This window comes from Silurus meridionalis, chromosome 22, assembly GCF_014805685.1.
Source record: "Silurus meridionalis isolate SWU-2019-XX chromosome 22, ASM1480568v1, whole genome shotgun sequence".
In the NCBI taxonomy this organism is placed as follows: Eukaryota; Metazoa; Chordata; class Actinopteri; order Siluriformes; family Siluridae; genus Silurus; species Silurus meridionalis.
In genome coordinates, this window is record NC_060905.1 from 17822369 (window position 1) to 17842295 (window position 19927).

The window sequence follows — 19927 nt, forward strand, 5'->3', positions numbered from 1 at the left end:
TCTCCACAGTCTTCAACAGAAAATAAAAACAAGAAATAAAACAATCTGTCTGCCTGTTTGTCTACACAGCTCCAATTCCAAAAAAGTTAGGACAATGTACAAAATGTAAATAAAAGATTGCACACTTCCTAAATCCATATTCTATTCACAAAAAAACAAACAACAAAAAAAATCATGAGAATGTAAAACATTAAACTTAAAATATATATACTATTTAAAAAAAAAAAAAAAAGTTTATTTAGAATTTGATGGCTGCCACATGTCTCACTAAGGTTGGGACAGGACCATGTTTGGTGCTGTGTAGCATCACATCTTCTTTCTGTATACATCTGGGAACTGAGGAGACCAATTGCTGCTATTTTGGGAGAGAAATTTGGTCTCATGTGTATTTTATACAGGATTCTTGCTGCTCAACAGTTCTGGGTGTTCTTTGTTGTGTTTTTTGTTTCATGATGTGCCAAATGTTTTCAAATGGTGAAAGGTCTAGACTGCAGGCAGGTCAGTTTAGCACACAGACTCTTCTACAATGAAGTCAAGCTATTGTAATAGATGCGGTATGCAGTTAGCACTGTCTTGCTCAAATACGCAAGGCCTTTCCGGAAAAAGACGTTTTCTGGATGGAAACATTTATTGCTCTAAAACCTGTATATACTGTTCAGCATTTCCAAACATGAAAGCTGCCCATTTCACAGGTACTTATGCACTCCTATTCCAGCAGAGATGCAGCTGATAATAAGCCAGATAGTCCCTCTCCTCTTTATTCCTATTAGCTCTGGGATGAATTGGGTCTTGATAAGAGTTCAACCATAGGCCAAGGATTTGTAATCTCATTTTATATATATATATATATATATATATATATATATATATATATATATATATATATATATTATATATGCATGCTCATTTGCATGGTCACATCAATTATATCAGTTATATTATTATAATTATTATATTACGTAGTATCTCATTTGGACTCATCTGTTCACAAAAATGTCTTCCATTTATTCACTATCTAATTTTTGTGTGTGCTTTTCATACTTTCTTCACCACTGTTTACCATGGTCCACACAGTATAATCTGAATTTGGGGTGCACATACGTGGTTTTGTTTCTTTGGCCAGTGATAAACCATGTTGACATTCTTATCCCATGTGCTACAGAGGTTGTAAAACAAAATTAATCTGTAAAACACTGTAGTATTCCTTTAGACCTACAGTACATAAACATAGAGAAGCTGCAAATTAATAGACATAGTTTAGGATTACTGAGGCATGTTTTCACTTTAGGAGATTTCAGGGGCTCAGAACCTTAAGGCATGTTTACACAGGAGGAATTGTAGCTAATCTTAGTTTTCTGGCCTTTAGTTCTTCCTGGAAACCTTTAAGCTCCTCCTACAGTGTAAGTACTTTTTGGCAGACAACTCAAACCTCTTACCTGGTTTTATAAATCCCTTAGTAGCATGCCAAAGTAGAGCAAGGCTTATGTAGCTCTTGCTTTTTCACAGCTATGAGTAATGGATATATGGAGCTCTAGTGGTCACAGCAGAATTGTGCATTTGTGGTGCTAAATGTATTTTATGCTACAGTACACAAAATAAGCAAACACAATACAGAACATTGATCAATAGTAACTGGTTTATCTGTACAGGGAAATTCTGTTATTTACAAATCCCAGCTTCCCAGGAATGTACAGTCAGAGTACTGGGTCATTCAGACAGGATTAAGGGAAAATCTCTTTAACAAGAACTACACAGTTCCTTGACTGGTTCCTAGTTTACTTTCACACTACATTGTAGCTGTAGGAATGCTGAGAGCAGCAGATTGGCACTCTGGGACTTGAACCTGTAACCACGGTAACCCAGAGTACTGAGGCAACACTTATCATTGCAGAACATTCCTACAATGTAGTCAGAAAGATAAGCAGAAACCTGTCCCATACAGGAACTGTAAAGTTCTTGCTGAGGAGCGTTCAAGAAAATCCTATAGTTATGAAAGCTTGGGGAAACAAACGCAACAGTGTCAAGCTGAGCTACAAAATCATCTAAAACCAGACTTTGCTTAAGAAACTCAGGAAAACAAAAGAGCAGGTCTCACGCTGTGTTCCAAGCGGCTCTTGGAGAACAGCCAATGCACCTGCCACAGATTTCCACTTTCAACACTTTTTTCTAAGCAGTGTAAATGTGGAGTGTGTGCTCAGTGCCGGCATGAGTAGTGTATCCTCAGCAGCCGTGAGAAGAACCTTCTAGAAGCGTTTCTCAGGGTCAGAGTGGAAGGACAGCAACGTGACCGTGTGCGTACACCAAAACAGAGGTACCCAAGGTCCGGCTTGACTCTGAGGTTGAGAACTTCCTGCTCCCAAGCATTATATTTGCACCAGGGTCCACCAAGTCACTTCCTCTTCTGACCAAAATAAACTGTTTTTATTTTTTATACAAGTGGTGGGCTTTGTTCATGTTCCACAGAGATTGTGAGATTGTTCATGTTCCATTGAGATAAATGGGATAGACTGGAATTAGCCTGTGAACAAGTTGTTTTTTTTCCCTTGTAGACTGCAATGAGTAAACATCCAAACAGGAAAGTCGTTGATCGTAGTAAATAACGGATTTTTCACCCCCCTTGCCGAGTTGAAAATGGCTAACAATACTGAGAGCATGGTGAGTCGCAGGACTCCAGGAAATGGTGAGAGACACATGGGCAGACGAAAAGAAAGAGGAAGGGAGAGAGAGAGAGAGAGAAAGAAAGACAGATTAAGTTTATTTTAATTCAAATCATGAAAAACAGGAATCGACTAACTTACATCATCTATATACAGCTAAGATACTGATAACTTGCATGTGAATGTCCTAATAATTTATTCTAGCACACACACACACACACACACACACACACACACACACAGACACACACACACACACACACACACACACACACACACACACACACCTAATGTATGTCCACCTAAATGCAGTCATTCACACTTCAGTGAAATTGAATTAAGATATATAGGACTGCATTGCATGTGTGTGCATATATATACAAGTGTGTGTGTGTTTGTGTGTGTGTGTGTGTGTGTGTGTGTGTGTGTGTGTGTGTCTGTGTCTGTGTGTGTGTAACAGAAAGCGAGAGTAGTGAAGCCTGAAGCACTCCTTCGCCGGACCATTAGACACATTAGCAGCAGGAAACAGGTGCTTTCTCTTTTCCTTTCTCCCTCTCTGTCAGGACACTTACAGGCAACTTGCACAAAAAAAACATCGTCCGAAATTAACTACTGCTGCTTCGCTAATTCAGTTTATATTTATCTTTGTGAATTTTGGAGTATGCATTATTGTGTGAGTCCCGATGCCCAATAACCAACCTAGATCATGCACTTACATAATAAATATATAATAATAAACATTTTATTTTTTACCTCAAGATTAGACAAAATATTCTGGATTCTAATTGGTGGGAATGTTTGCATTTTTTTTTTTTTATAAAAATTCTCATTTATACAACTGAGCAGGGCCCAAGAATTGCAGGTTGGCATGGCTGGGATTTGAACTCATGACCTTTGCCTTCAATGTCCAATGCCTTAACAACTAAACTACCACCTCCTATAGTAACAGCCAGTTCCAGTGAATTGATTTGAAAATAAATTGATGATCTCTTCATCATGGCACCTGTTAGTGGGTGGATTTATTTATTATGCAGTAAGTGAACATTTTGTCCCTAAATTGATATTAGAAGCAGGAAAAATGTGCGAGTGTAAGGATTTGAGCGAATTTAATAAATTGTGACGTCTAGACGTCTGGGTCAGAGCATCTCCAAACCTGCAGCTCTTGTGGGATGTTCCTGGTCTGCAGTGGTCAGTATCTATCAAAAGTGCTCCAAGGATGGAACAGTGTTGAACCGGCGACAGGGTCATGAGCGGCCAAGGATCATTGATACACGTAGGGAGCAAAGGCTGGTCTGTGTGGTCCGAACCAACAGACGAGCTTAATGCTAAATGGATCAGAACTGTTTTGGCAGCAAAAGGGAGACAGACACAATATTAGGCAGGTGGTCATAATGTTACTCCTGGTCGGTGTATACCCTTCAATATGTCGACATATTCGGTCCAGTTTTTGTGGCATATACCTGAGACTTAATGAGGAGGAAACAATTAAAGGGCACCAGACTCAAATAGGAACCCATCCTCATCACCAAATGTCCAGTAATTACAGATCTAATATTGTTGAGGCTGTCAACTGATCATTATAGGGACTCATTTATGCCAAAATGAATAAAAACTTCAAGCGGTTAGGTGACATTACCCTTCTCGAGTGTGACCTTATACCTAACAATAAAACCATTTATCAGTATTTCAAACCCATTTGTAATCATAATAAACCCTCAAACATTTGAAAGTATTGTGTAAAATTACCTGTCCTCTCAGATATAGACAACAAAAGATCTCGAAATCTTGGTTTCTGTTTCAGATTTCATCAATGCCATATTCTAAAACCCAAACCGTCCTGGAGATTTCCTAATCTTGGTCTGAGAAGGTCTTCAAAAAGCAGTTACTGGTACGGTAGAACAAGAGGGCAGGGGGTTAAGCTGCCAAAAACAGTAAGGGAGTTGAGCAGGATACCTTGCGAGCATTGGCAGGCTGCTGGGTGATATGGGAAGCTATCGGGTTACAGATTGCATTTGCCAGGAACTAAGCTCGGGTCTAGCAGATAGACGGAAATATGTAATGTTTATTTACACTGCACAAGATGACAACTAGGCAAGGGGACAAATCTGCAATATACAGGGAGTGCAGAATTATTAGGCAAATGAGTATTTTGACCACATCATCCTCGTTATGCATGTTGTCTTACTCCAAGCTGTATAGGCTGGAAAGCCTACTACCAATTAAGCATATTAGGTGATGTGCATCTCTGTAATGAGAAGGGGTGTGGTCTAATGACATCAACACCCTATATCAGGTGTGCATAATTATTAGGCAACTTCCTTTCCTTTGGCAAAATGGGTCAAAAGAAGGACTTGACAGGCTCAGAAAAGTCAAAAATAGTGAGATATATTGCAGAGGGATGCAGCAGTCTTAAAATAGCCAAGCTTCTGAAGCGTGATCATCGAACAATCAAGCGTTTCATTCAAAATAGTCGACAGGGTCGCAAGAAGCGTGTGGAAAAACCAAGGCGCAAAATAACTGCCCGTGAACTGAGAAAAGTCAAGCGTGCAGCTGCCAAGATGCCACTTGCCACCAGTTTGGCCATATTTCAGAGCTGCAACATCACTGAGTGCCCAAAAGCACAAGGTGTGCAATACTCAGAGACATGGCCAAGGTAAGAAAGGCAGAAAGTCGACCACCACTGAACAAGACACACAAGCTGAAACGTCAAGACTGGGCCAAGAAATATCTCAAGACTGATTTTTCTAAGGTTTTATGGACTGATGAAATGAGAGTGAGTCTTGATGGGCCAGATGGATGGGCCCGTGGCTGGATTGGTAAAGGGCAGAGAGCTCCAGTCCGACTCAGACGCCAGCAAGGTGGAGGTGGAGTACTGGTTTGGGCTGGTATCATCAAAGATGAGCTTGTGGGGCCTTTTCGGGTTGAGGATGGAGTCAAGCTGAACTCCCAGTCCTACTGCCAGTTTCTGGAAGACACCTTCTTCAAGCAGTGGTACAGGAAGAAGTCTGCATCCTTCAAGAAAAACATGATTTTCATGCAGGACAATGCTCCATCACACACGCCCAAGTACTCCACAGCGTGGCTGGCAAGAAAGGGTATAAAAGAAGAAAATCTAATGATATGGCCTCCTTGTTCACCTGATCTGAACCCCATTGAGAACCTGTGGTCCATCATCAAATGTGCGATTTACAAGGAGGAAAACAGTACACCTCTCTGAACAGTGTCTGGGAGGTTGTGGTTGCTGCTGCACGCAATGTTGATGGTGAACAGATCAAAACACTGACAGAATCCATGGATGGCAGGCTTTTGAGTGTCCTTGCAAAGAAAGGTGGCTATATTGGTCACTGATTTGTTTTTGTTTGGTTTTTGAATGTCAGAAATGTATATTTGTGAATGTTGAGATGTTATATTGGTTTCACTGGTAAAAATAAATAATTGAAATGGGTATGAATTTGTTTTTTGTTAAGTTGCCTAATAATTATGCACAGTAATAGTCACCTGCACACACAGATATCCCCCTAAAATAGCTAAAACTAAAAACTACTTCCAAAAAATATTCAGCTTTGATATTAATGAGTTTTTTGTGTTCATTGAGAACATGGTTGTTGTTCAAATTAAATCCTCAAATAAAATTAATCCTCAAAAATACAACTTGCCTAATAATTCTGCACTCCCTGTATAGTCAATTATAGCCGGAATTCCCTAGTACACAATTACAATAACCAAAATAAATTAGTATTGCATATATTTGTACTAACATCTTGCTAGTTCTATTTATTTCTAGAAAGAAGGAACATTCTCTGGCTAGAGAAGTAGACTATTTTCAATTTCCATACATGTCCTGGCTTAATATTTATATTAGGTTTAAAAATATATACAGTATCTCACAAAAGTGAGTGTACCCCTCACATTTCAGCAACAATTTTAATATATCTTTTCAGGGGACAATAATCTAGAAATATAACGGATATATTTTAGAGTAGTCAATGTGCAGCTTGTATATCAGTATATCAAGATTTACTGTCCTCTAAAAATAACATACAGCCATTATTGTATAAATAACTATCAACAAAAGTGAGTACACCCCCAGTTAACATGTCAAAACTGTGTCCAAAGTGTCAATATTTTTTGTGAACATAATTGTAATCAAGCACTGCCTTAATACTCCAGGGTATGGAATTCACCAGAGCTGCACAGGTTGTTGCTGGGATACTCTTCTACTCCTCCATAACCACATCATGGAGCTGCATCACTTTCACCTTCAGCAAGGCAGTTGTCATCTTGGTGGTGTGTTTGGGATCGTGATTATGTTGGAAAACTGCCGTTTGGCCTAGTTTCTGAAGGGAGGGCATCATGTTCTTCTGTTCTGCATGCTCTTGGAAAGGTTGTTCTTCAGCAAACTGTTTGCAGGTTTTTTTGTGAGCAGCTTCAGAAGAGGCTCCTTCTGCGACGACGGCCTGCAAACTGTTGCAGCGTGTGGCGTTTGGTCTGAGCGCTGACATGCAGACCTTCTGCTTCTGCAAACTTTAGATCAATGCTGCAGCACTCATTCGTCTGTTTTTTGAAGCAGCTTCTACACCTGACTCACAGCTCGAGGTCTCAACTTCTTTGATGGACCCTTGTGAGGTCTGTTCTGAGTGGAACCCGTCTTGTAAAATCTCTGTATGACCCTGACCACTGTACTGTAACTCAGATTCAGGGTGATACTGATCTTCTTACAGCCTCGGCATCTTTGTGGAGAGCAACGATTTTCAAATGAATTTTCAAATCCTCAGAGAGTCTTTACCATGAGAGAATTGGACTCAAAGCGCACCATTTTAACTGCTCTAATACAACATACACACATTTGTATGGTTCTGACAAGCAGACAAAAACATGAACATGATGAATAGGACATGTGGTGTTGCAAAGTACAGCTGTTATCACTGAGGGTGTACTCACTTTTGTTGCCAGTTAGACAATAATGTATGTTATTTTTAGAGGACAGTAAATCTATACTGCTACACAAGCTGCACATTAACTACTCTAAAATATATAATTTAAAAGATATGTTATATTTCTAGTATTGTCCCTTGAGAAGTTTATACTAAAATGGTTGCTGAAATGTGAGGGCCGCTTTTGTGAGATACTGTAGATTTCACTTTATTCAAGATAATGGAACTTGAAAAGACATGTCTTTGCAGTTTAAAGGTAATGCTGGATTTTGTGAGAGTGAGTGAGTAAATGAGTGACTGTGTGGTTGAATATGTAAGTGTGTGATTGAGGGTCTGTAAGGTGTGTGTGTGTGTGTGTGTGTGTGTGTGTGTGTGTGTGTGTGTGTGTGTGTGTGTGTGAGTGAGGGAGTGAGTGTAAATATGAGTGTGTGTGAATGACGGTCTGTAAGGTTGTGTGTGTCAGTGAGTGGGAGTAAAAATGTGAGTGTGTGTGAATGAGGGGAAAAAGCAACTGCGACAGAACTGAGGTGAAACGTGAGGTAGTAAATCACGAAAGCATCATGCACAATGGGCCAAGGCACATGACGTCACAAAATCACTGCAGTGCGCTCTTCTAGTGTGTACGGAGCCGTGATCGTGTCCTGCCTCGAAAAATCGGTTAATTCAGAAAACTGACCATCCCCATAGGGTATCATTAAACCTGAGTGGCGCTGTGACGCGCACAGAGAAAAAAAAAGGGAAAAAAAAACAACATACTTCTGAGTCAGCTCTATTATGTAACACTGCACCACTACATCAGGCATAAACAGGACAATGAGTGAATTCCTCCCTCCCCTTCCCTTACACACACATAGCTGCAGAGAGATGGGAATGCATCGTATAAAACATACAGCGCACTGCAGAAAGCCAGAGCAGCAGCGGGAGCCTCGAAGTCACACCAGGCTCTTACGCAGCTCAGCACCTTGCACTTCCCCTGTGCACCATGGAGAAATAAATCCGCACAGGTTCTCACAGAACCCATCGCTTCCTGCCTTTGTGGTTCCAGATGGCCGAAGGTGACGGGGCCACGGGCTGTATTGGAGATTTTAAAAAAGGCGAACAAATGGAGTCATTGTTTAAGCGAAAGTGATGAAAATCCAGTCGTCAAGAAGTTCATGTGAACAGCGGACAGCCGCGTCATTATGACGCAATACTCTTCTATTCCAGTAGTCAGTAACAAAGATATAGAGCCACTGTAGGATGTGGACAAAATAGGTACACATAAAGAGATTATTTATGTGCAGCCGTGATGGAACAGAGTTAAAGATAGACGTAGGTGATAAAGAATGTGTTTTTGAAGACGCTCGGTCATCCAGGTGGAAAGGATTATGATTATATTATTAATTAGTGAGGAGGTTGTGTCCTTTTATAAATATTGGATAAAAAAAATGTTTAGAAAATCTGGCTGGACGGAAACGTTTTACTACTCAACCAAGGAGCTTTTTCAGTCTGAAGGCAGTTGGAAAATTGGCATGATTCAACAAGTTGAGGATCCCTCCCTGTATAGCCTCCTCGTTAGGATGCAACTACCCTAGAGACGGAGAATAAGGGGAAAGAAGTATAGAGGGGTAACGACCAGTGGTCTTTTTGCGGATGGATGTGCCAAGATGATCAAGACCTCTTTATACGTCCACCAAAAAAGCCACCCCTATGGGGACCACCTATACTTCTATACACTCTTGCCTCACTCACCATTTCTCGGGTAGTTAAATCCTAACAACTCCTTCTTGACCCGTAACGAGGCTATCCAGTGAGAACAGGATCTGCAACCCAGGAGCATCCAAATTTGTGGAATCCTGCCAACTTCCCAACTTCCCTCAGACTGAATAAGTTGTTTGAGGTATGGTTGCTGGAACAGGTTTGGGTTCCCAAGTTTAAGGGAAGGGAAAATTTCAAGCTACAGCATCTAAAGAGATCCTATACATTTGTGTGCCTCCAGCTTTGTGGTAACAGTTTGGGAAAGAACCACACACACGACTGGAAAAGTCAGATGTCCCAATACTTTTATCTATAAAAAAGTATGTTAATGTTCTAATTTAACACCTTGGAGTAAAATGTATTTGTTTAGGGGGGAAAAAGGCTCAATCCTGACTTTTTCCATATGTATTTTAACAGGTTATGATCAATAATTACAATACAAGTAAACATCTGTCCCCATCAGCAATATCTATCTAAATCTAGTATGATTTATCAGTTCTTCTTCTTCTTTCGGCTTCTCCCATTAGGGGTCTCCACAGCAGATCATCCGTCTCCACACCCCCCTGTCCTCTACATCTGCCTCTTTTAACCCAACTACCTGCATGTCTTCCTTCACCACATCCATAAACCTCCTCCTTGCTCTTCCTTTTTTCTTCCTTCCTGGTGGCTCCATCCTCAGCATTCTCCTACCGATATACCCCATGTCCCTCCTCTGCACATGTCCAAACCATCTTAATCTCACATTGTCTCCAAAACAGGATGATTTATCGGTTCTATTATCCAAAAATAAAATCATGATATTGAATATTGAAAAATATTATTTCAATTATTTGTATTACTGTATCTATAAGGGTCAAATAACACAGATACACTCACCGGCCACTTTATTAAGTACACCTGTCCAACTGCTGGTTAACGCAAATTTCTAATCAGCCAATCACATGGCAGCAACTCAATGCATTTAGGCATGTAGACATGGTCAAGATGATCTGCTGTAGTTCAAACCGAGCGTCAGAATGGGGAAGAAAGGTGATTTAAGTGACTTTGAACGTGGCATGGTTGTTGGTGCCAGACAGGCTGGTCTGAGTATTTCAAAAACTGCTGATCTACTGGGATTTTCACGCACAACCATCTCTAGGGTTTACGGAGAATGGTCCGAAAAAGAGAAAATATCCAGTGAGGGGCAGTTCTGTGGGCGCAAATGCCTTGTTGATGTCAGAGGTCAGAGGAGAATGGCCAGACTGGTTCGAGCTGATAGAAAGGCAACAGTAACTCAAATAACCACTCGTTACAACCAAGGTATGCAGAAGAGCATCTCTGAACGCACAACACGTCGAACCTTTATTCGGATGGGCTACAGCAGCAGAAGACCACACCGGGTGCCACTCCTGACAGCTAAGAACAGGAAACTGAGGCTACAATTCGCACAGGCTCACCAAAATTGGACAATAGAAGATTGGAAAAACGTTGCCTGGTCTGATGAGTCTCGATTTCTGCTGGGACATTCGGATGGTAGGGTCAGAATCTGGCATCAACAACATGAAAGCATGGATCCATCCTGCCTTGTATCAACGGTACAGGCTGATGGTGGTGGTGTAATGGTGTGGGGGATATTTTCTTGGCACACTTTGGGCCAGGGGCGTAGATTACGCGGGGGACGCGGGGGACATGTCCCCCGCACTTTTTATAAAAAGTTAATTCGTCCACCTCACTATTTAAATGGAGGGAAAAAAAAACAGGTAACACTACACATTTCGTCCCCCGAACTTTTGAAATGATGGCTACGCCCCTGCTTTGGGCCCATTAGTACCAATTGAGCATCGTGTCAACGCTACAGCCTACCTGAGTATTGTTGCTGACCATGTCCATCCCTTTATGACCACAGTGTACCCATCTTCTGATGGCTACTTCCAGCAGGATAACGCGCCATGTCATAAAGCATGAATCATCTCAGACTGGTTTCTTGAACATGACAATGAGTTCACTGTACTCAAATGGCCTCCACAGTCACCAGATCCCAATCCAATACAGCACCTTTGGGATGTGGTGGAATGGGAGATTTGCATCATGGATGTGCAGCCGATAAATCTGCAGCAACTGCGTGATGCTATCATGTCAATATGGACCAAAATCACTGAGGAATGTTTCCAGTACCTTGCTGAATCTATGCCATGAAGGATTGAGGCAGTTCTGAAGGCAAAGGGGGGTCCAACCCGGTACTAGTAAGGTGTACCTAATAACGTGGGCGGTGACAGTATATTGTGAATTTGGGATCAAATTATTTATAGAGGTATTAAATTGTCATCAAATTAGCTATCAAGAAAAAAAAAACATCATTTACGAATCAGGATTCTGTCAATATTTTATCCATTTTGGGAAAATCAAGCAAAACACCAGAGCCTGGACCTGGTATTGTTCAAGTCCTAATACTGACACTCTCATGACTAGGATGAGGACTATATATCAGATGCCCAATCTAGTGCCAAATCAAAGGTTACAAAGGGGAAATTTTGGCCTGCAGGCCCTAATTTGGGCATCTCTGATACACACACAGTCATCATCCTGGTATGTGAGTGTCAGTATTAAGACGTGAACAGGACCAGGTCCAGGCTTTTGTGCTCTGCCTGATTTTTCCAAATGGACAACCTATTGACAGAATTTACAGCCAATGGGTCTTAATCAAGTTTGATTTTTGGCTCTTCATAAAAATATATACACAATCTGATCAATATGATCATATTCGACACACTTTGTACCTATACACAGCAACATTTACCAAATTAGAAAGCAATCCCTGGAACCAAACATGCAATCTGCATAACATAGAATATAATACTTTTATGTCACTTATCAGGGCACTTGATGATGTCCAGACAGTTAAGTGTACAAGGCTTTTACCCCTTTTATAGGAGAGAGAGAGAGAGAGAGAGAGAGAGAGAGAGAGAGAGAGAGAGAGAGTGGGTGAAAGCACAATCTGTCTCATGTAAATAAACAAAACAGAAGTCTATTCTGGTTTGGGCCAAAAATGTTCCAATAAAAGTAATTGTGGAGCACTCAACATGGTTAAAAATGTTTTTATGTGTGTGTAATGCTTGAAATCAATAGGTTATCAAGAAGGGTTGCAAACACCACTCATTCCTTATTCAGAAGGAAAAAAATGCTGAAACACACACACACACTCACACACACACACACACACACACACACACACACACACACACACACACACACACACACACACACAAATCCTGGTCAGCAGAGTTGTGGGATGGGAAAAACCTCATCATCTCAGCTAAGACCCAACTACAATTAGCTGAGCCACACATTCCCACCTAGCTTACACATTAGATATTTTCCCTGGCCGTGCGCTTACTCCTCCCTGTACTGTGCTGATAAACACCAGAGATCATGGAAGACTCCTGTCTACAGCTGCACATCCATTTCACGTGTTCCGGCTCACATTTCACACAGGACTAATGAGAAGCATCAATGCACTTGCTATAGCTGCAACGTGCACGTAGACAGTGCATGTTAAAGATTCATATGTGATACGATTCAAAGTTTGTGTCGATTCAACACAATGTGAATTAATGAAAAAAAAAAGGGATGCAATGCAACTCAATATGGTGCGGACACTTCACTTGTATTTCTTTGCTTCAGACAGACAGCAAACCATCAACTTACTTCAGTGCCTTCTGAATTCTAACGCATTTCACAAACACGCCTTTTGTAGTACAAAAAGAAAAAAAAGATGAGATAAAACCAGATATCCTTTTTCTGTTGTGTCTCCAGGAAAATGCAGCTCTACCTCTGCCATGTTATTCTGTATTCAATGTGACTCTCAGAACATGCTGCGGTTTCAGAAGTCAATTATTGTCACTTTCTAAATAATAAGTGTATAGTGCTACTAATCTACTTAGAGTAGTATTATAATTATATGTAAATTATAATAATTTAAAAACAATGCATATCACTGAATCTTACCTTCATGCCATGTTTAAAAACTATGAATCATACCATCCTTTGATTGTGAAAAATATATTATTTCATATGAATGCAGAGGAAAATCACTGTGTGGCATGAATTTGGCATCAAATGTAAACAGTCAGCAAACCGCCTACATCATTAACCCAGAGGTGACGTGCTGTTTAAGCTTAGTAGACAAAAACCTAATCTTGTGATGGACAGTTCAGTCGTCGGCATGACGTCAGTGATAATCAGGTCACAGCCGTTACGCAACTTTCTAAAGTGTCATGCTATCCAATTAGCTTATCGTGCATCGCCCTGATCACTTCTTCTTAGCATCCCGTTTGCTAAGAATGCACATAAGAAAATGTGTCCTATTACCTGAACATACACTATATAGACAAACGCACTAAGACACCAGACTTTTTATTTGCTTTATACGTCTTCCCTAAAGTTGAAGGCACACGGTACAATATCTTTGGAAGATTCACTTGGGTTTTGAGACCCGAACCTGTTCCTCCATGGGGTGGAATGTAAGATCTCCTGCTATAGATCTGCAACACTAGTGAACACCTCTGGGGTGAATTTTTCACACTGACTGCACCCCAGGCCTCCTCACCTCACATTACCTACATCAGTACATGACTTTACACTCTTGTTGATAAATGAATCTCACACGAATCTCCACAAATTCGAGTGGAACATCTTTCCAGAAGAGTGGAGCTAATTATTAATGGTGAATGAGGACTAATTGTGGAATAGAAGGTTTAAAAATGAATGCTCAATTCTGATTGGTCAAAAGATGTTGATTTTTCTATAGCAGTAGCTTGGATAGTAGAGACAGCTGACATTTAAATCACGAGTTATGGACTTGTGGAAAGTCTTCAGGGAGGAGGACGTTGGGACGTTGTGACGTGTCTGCACCACGTTTATCTGTTGCTGCCCAGCGCTGCGCTTTCCATAGCACGGATCCGTGGATTCTCTACACAAACTGTCTCTGCTTTCACACTGGATATTACTGCTTCACTACAGGTATTGGTGGATTATCTTCTGAGTATTCTCAATAAACTTTGTTTTACTTCGGCTTCCGTCTCCTTATCCGCATTACAGGTCTTCTTATGCCTTTTTCTTATGCCTTTTGTTGTTAACAAACATGTATGTACATTTTAATAGCATGCCTTCATCAAACAAATTGCGGCAACGCTGTTGTGTAAAAAAAACCTCCAAAAACACGTGCATGCACATTCTCATTTATTAACGCACATCATGTACATAAAGAAATTTCAAGAACATTAATATATTGCCGCCATATTGGTTTTCGTTTATCTCGATCATCGGTTATCTTGACGCTTTTTGGCGACCCACTAGGACATCGACATAACCGGGTTCCACTGTATATACAAATCTCAGAGATTGATTGCATTGACTGCTTTATACGAAGGGTCAGATTTCCCTCATGCCTAATCCGTTCTCCTGAGGTGTGTGTTCATACAACCTTGGATGGATTTTATCGAAAATGGATCACGTGATCATGCACTTGTCAATTTACACAACTGCTACTGTTTGCACTTCTGGTAGATGCTAAACTGCATCTCGTAATGACAAATATCGATCGATCGATCTGTCTACACTATATTGCCAAAAGTATTGGGACAGCTGACCTTTCCTGCTATACATGGTTCTTTTCCAAACTGTTTCCACAAAACTGGAGGCATTTAATTGTTCAGGACGTCTTTAGATGCGCTATAATAAAATTATGCATTCACTTGAACTTGGAAACCCAAGCATGGCAATGCCCCTGTGCACAAAGTAAGCTCCTTGAAGATATGGTTTACATGGTTTGGAGAGGAAGATCTTGAGTGGCCTGCTATAGAGCTCTGATCTTATCCCTACTGAAGACCTTTGGGATGAATGTGAACACTGACTGCACCCTAGGTCTCCTTACCTACACCAGTACCTGCTTTTCATAACACCCTTGTGGCTGATGAACACAGATCTATTGCGGTGACGTGCCGATAAAAATAAATGAATATAAAACATTTCAAAAGAAGCACAAAGTACACTGAATATGACGCTGAAGCAGTTAAACTTCTTCCGTGTGGCTGCCACATTGACCCAAGAAGCCATGCAGAATGAAAACCCAATTACAGCACAGTGATATTCCCTAACTATTCCTTACAATACCATGGGTCATTCAGAAGTCATTCATTCATAATTCTAAGAAGTGTAGGATTTGGCATTTATCTTCTTAAAGATAAATAAATATTACAGCGAGAGCAAAAGGGAACAGGAAAAAACGGTCTCTTGCGAACTTCTCAATGACAGATTAAGAGAAAATTTAAGGTATGGAGACAGATTTACTAAAACAATAACGTGTATCACTTGTTCTTTAAATAAACAGCTCTAGGTTTTGGCATAGAGTATGTATTAATTGTATGCATTATTTATTTAATATCCTGGCAACCTAATTAATGTTTCTTCTGGCTGGAGAAATCCAGGAGTGTGTGAGTGTGAGAACCTTCTATTTCACCAACACACAGTTTCACAGCCAACAAAAGGCCTTCTTTTGCGTCAATGTGTGTAACACTATCCATATGGTGCCAAGTGGATTTCCACAAGCTCACTTTACTGTGTGCCCACCGAAGACCCCCCCCCAGCAAATGCCCCACAACGTACCTTAGTAAAACACTTAAAGCAAATCTCCAGCATTAGTTGTTTGCTGATAATGCTTCTAAACGTCTATCTTTCCCTCTTTTTCTCTCACTCTTTCCCTCTTTTAAGACTCGAAACACTTTCAGTGCAAATGGGAAAGGGAACTTTTTAAAATTGGGCTCGATATTTTGCTTATTGATCTGTTTCCAGGCTTTTCTAATTAGGTAGCTGCTAATTGCTTGTGTGTGTGTGTGTGTGTGTGTGTGTGTGTGTGTGTGTGTGTGTGTGTGTGTGTGTGTGTGTGTGTGTGTGTGTGTGTGTGTGTGTGTGAGTGAGTGAGAGAGATACCAGCTGAGTGAGATTTCTTCAGTTTTTGAGCCATGAAAAAAAAGAAAAGGGATGGGGAAAACCTAAAGCCACTAGAAAAAGTATAAATAAAATAAAAAAAAATAAAATAAAATAAAAGTACCCTCAGGGATCAAATTCCCTTCCACAAATTCCACAAATATCCCTTTTGAGCTCAATAACACGGATCCAACTATAGTTTTGACATTTAAATAATTTGCTACAAATGGGTGATTTGAACTTTGGTTAAAACTTCATATGGATGGATAAATGAAATAAAAAAAGTAAAGATTTTAGTAGAGAGTTTGGATGAATGGATGGATAGATGGATGGATAGATGGATGGATGGATGGATGGATGGATGGATGGATGGAATTTAAGTGTTATGGATAAATGGATAGATGAAAGGATGGATTAAAAAATGGATAGAAGGAATTTTGGTAACCAGTTCAATTGGATGGATGGATAGATGGAATGATGGATGGATGAGATTTTGTAGAGATTTTGAATGGATAAATGGACAGATACATGGCTGGATGGATGAATAGATAGATGGATGGAATTTTAGTGGAATGTACAGATGGATAAATAAAATGATTAATTCAATTCTGATTATTCTGATTTATTGATGTGTAAATAAAAAAATATATGGGTCGATCAGATCGATACTATTATATAATACATGAATAATCAAATGCCCGACCATGTAATAATCAATGTTCTAATCGAATCTGATTTCAGCTGCACAATCATCATTTACACAAACAAATATCTTAGTGAGGAGTAAATATATTGGCTTTCCACATGTATCTATTTCTCCACAGTGGGTCAGCTCCTGTCTCACAGGCTACACTCTGGGTTGGACTTCAGGAGTGCTTCAGAGGAGAATGAAACTTCTCTCAGCCAGTTGTTGAGCAGGTTTTGGGGGCATGCGTCCCTACAGCCTATAGAAATCTAGTTTAGAAACGAGGTTAGAAATGAGAGGTGTAAATGAAACCCATCGAGAAATCTGACCTACAGAAGGCCACGAGGTGGAAGGCATGTACTCAAGGTTTTATTTTAAACACGTCCAAGTATAAAAGCTATTAATAACACCTTGGGGTATAGAATTTACAAGCCTCTATAAATGTTTCCTATCATTATGTCCTCGGCAATTTTTGTATTTGATGTCTGAATTGTCTTCAGGGGTGACTGATATAAATGGATACCAGATTGAAGAAATACATTTATATGCAATTAAAATGAACTGTTCGGTGATGAGTTAGAAGAATAATATGCAACAGGGCATACCTACGTCCTGTCCAATGGATATTTATGTCTAAGAGAGATCTCTTCATCTCTATTTAGCTGAGGAGCTCAAACAGTGACAAGAACAGAAAGTGTTGATTAAATGGATATGAATGTGTACAAATCTTTTCTATAACTGTAAATATAAAACAAAAGACCATACCAAAATGACCGTCAAAGGACTGAAAACTCATAAGATGAGCCACAACTTACCAATTTGCAGCAGCACGGGAGTCACCAGGGCCGTCTCCATTGCGTAGCAGAACTCTCGTCCGAACATGATTGCTCCGTTCATAACCCACTGGCGCAAAGGGATGCTGTCTATAGACCCCTCACTCGCTGACTCCTCCTGATTCTCCTGGTCCCGTGCAGTGGCTCCATTCCCCGCGTCGGCCCGGTCCCGACCTCCTCCTCCACCGCCTCCTCCTCCACCTCCGTCCGAGCCTCTGCTAGCCGCCTTAGCAGGGACCACCACGACCTCCTGCACCTGCATAGCATCCGCATCAGCGTTCTGGGGCGCCATCGTCGTCAGCATGCAATCGGCAATGGGAGGACACCTCGATTTTACAGGCGTGCAAAAATTCCCAAATCGAAAAGCTGGATCAATTCAGAATGTGAACGAAACGCCTTACAATCCAGGCTGCTCCTTTTGGTAATCGAAGTACACTGTTGAGAGGAATTTTAATGCTCAATGTGCAGAATACATTCCGTTTGGGTTCTTCAAGGGCATGCCAGGAAGCTCTTAGAAGAACTTGGTCGGGTTTTTTGGTATGCACCCGTGAGGGAGATATGGCTTCCTCATAAGGTTGCTCACTTCGGGGTGAGCAAGTGTATACATGAGGTTGTATGTAAGTGATTGTAGGAGTGTGTGTGTGTGTGTGTGTGTGTGTGTGTGTGTGAGAATAGATGAGTGTATATATGTAGTGTGTGGGTGAAGGTGTTTATTACTGTCTATTAGAAATAGTAAAAATCCATATAATTTGCCATTCAGTTAATACTAGTTTCATGATTTCGGTGGAGGAGGTGTTGAAGAGAGAGGGCAGGCAGCGGGCCGCAGGGTAGGACACACAGCTGGGAGCTCGCCGGTGAATCCCCATCGAGTGGCTTATCAATCTGCCTCACACAGAGAGAAAGAGAAGAAAGAGAGGGGGGGATGTTAATGTTTTCTGGCTTTCAAAATAATTTAGATTATTACAGGCATCTCAGAGCTACTGAAAAACTTCATCCTTCTTCGTTAGCTAGTTGTTTAGTATAATGAGTATTTAATTCCAGCTGTTCCACATGTTTTAGCAAGCTTTATATCAGAACGATCAGCAAGTTTATGTTAAATGAAACACATAACTGTATAGATAGATAGATAGATAGATAGATAGATAGATAGATAGATAGATAGATAGATAGATAGACAGACAGACAGACAGACAGACAGACAGACAGATAGATAATTCATTTATTTGTCATTCATTTATTCTTTCCATTTATTAATGTATTTTCACATTTATTTATTCATTCTTCACTGATTTATTAATTTGTTTGTCCATTTATTCATTATCCATCCATCCTACTTAAATTAATGATATTTTTCTTTTATTAATTATATTTTGTTTCATTAATTTATTCATCCATTATACAATATTTTTTTCCATTTATTAACTTAGTTTGTTAATTCATTCATGTTTCATTCATTTATTAATCTTTTCATTAATTTATTTATTCATTTAAGTTCCATTACTTTTTTTTTTCATATTTTCATCGACTAATTTATTCATTTGTTTATTGATTTTTTCATTCATTCATTCTTTCTCTCTCTCTCTCTTTCACAGGTTTACATTAAAATTTAAATCCCTCTAAAGCCCCTCGGACTGTATTCCAGTGGCTCATGGCTGGGATTTGAAAATGTCCTGATATGGTCAGCACTGTGACTCTTTGAGAATATTTCCTCTTCAAATTGCTCTGTACTTCAGAGTCCCTTTGCTGTCCTCAGAACACTCGTGGGCATTAGCACATTTAGAGGAATTATGCAGGGTCTCAACTCTGTGTGTAAGTAAAACCATGCAGAAGCAAATCCTGCCAAAAAATACTCGACACGTGAAAGCATGGACACGTTAACGCTTATTAAACCTATTAACGCGCTTGAACACCAGGTACACGAATCCACATGGATATAATGATGAGGTCATGTGCCTCTTTCTGTTCAGGCCTATACACACTTTGGCCAGGTTTGTCACATGCACTCTGGGGCTAATGAAGCTTTATAATCATAAGGTGACTGCAGTTGGTGAGGTGCCGAGTTACACATGACTGGAAAAGTCTATACAGAGTAAAGGACCTGAAAGATGTACACCACAG

The 19927-nt window shown here is 40.3% G+C and overlaps 1 protein-coding gene across 1 annotated transcript in view; it reads right to left on the reverse strand.

Moving 5' to 3' along the window:
• LOC124376273 (solute carrier family 45 member 4) overlaps nucleotides 1-19927 on the reverse strand; it is a 56918-nt gene that overhangs the window by 16865 nt on the left and 20126 nt on the right. The window contains exon 3 of the mRNA XM_046835277.1: nucleotides 17792-18691. Coding sequence (XP_046691233.1) covers nucleotides 17792-18113 — 322 coding nt within the window. The 5' untranslated portion in view covers nucleotides 18114-18691. The remainder of the gene's footprint in view (nucleotides 1-17791; nucleotides 18692-19927) is intronic.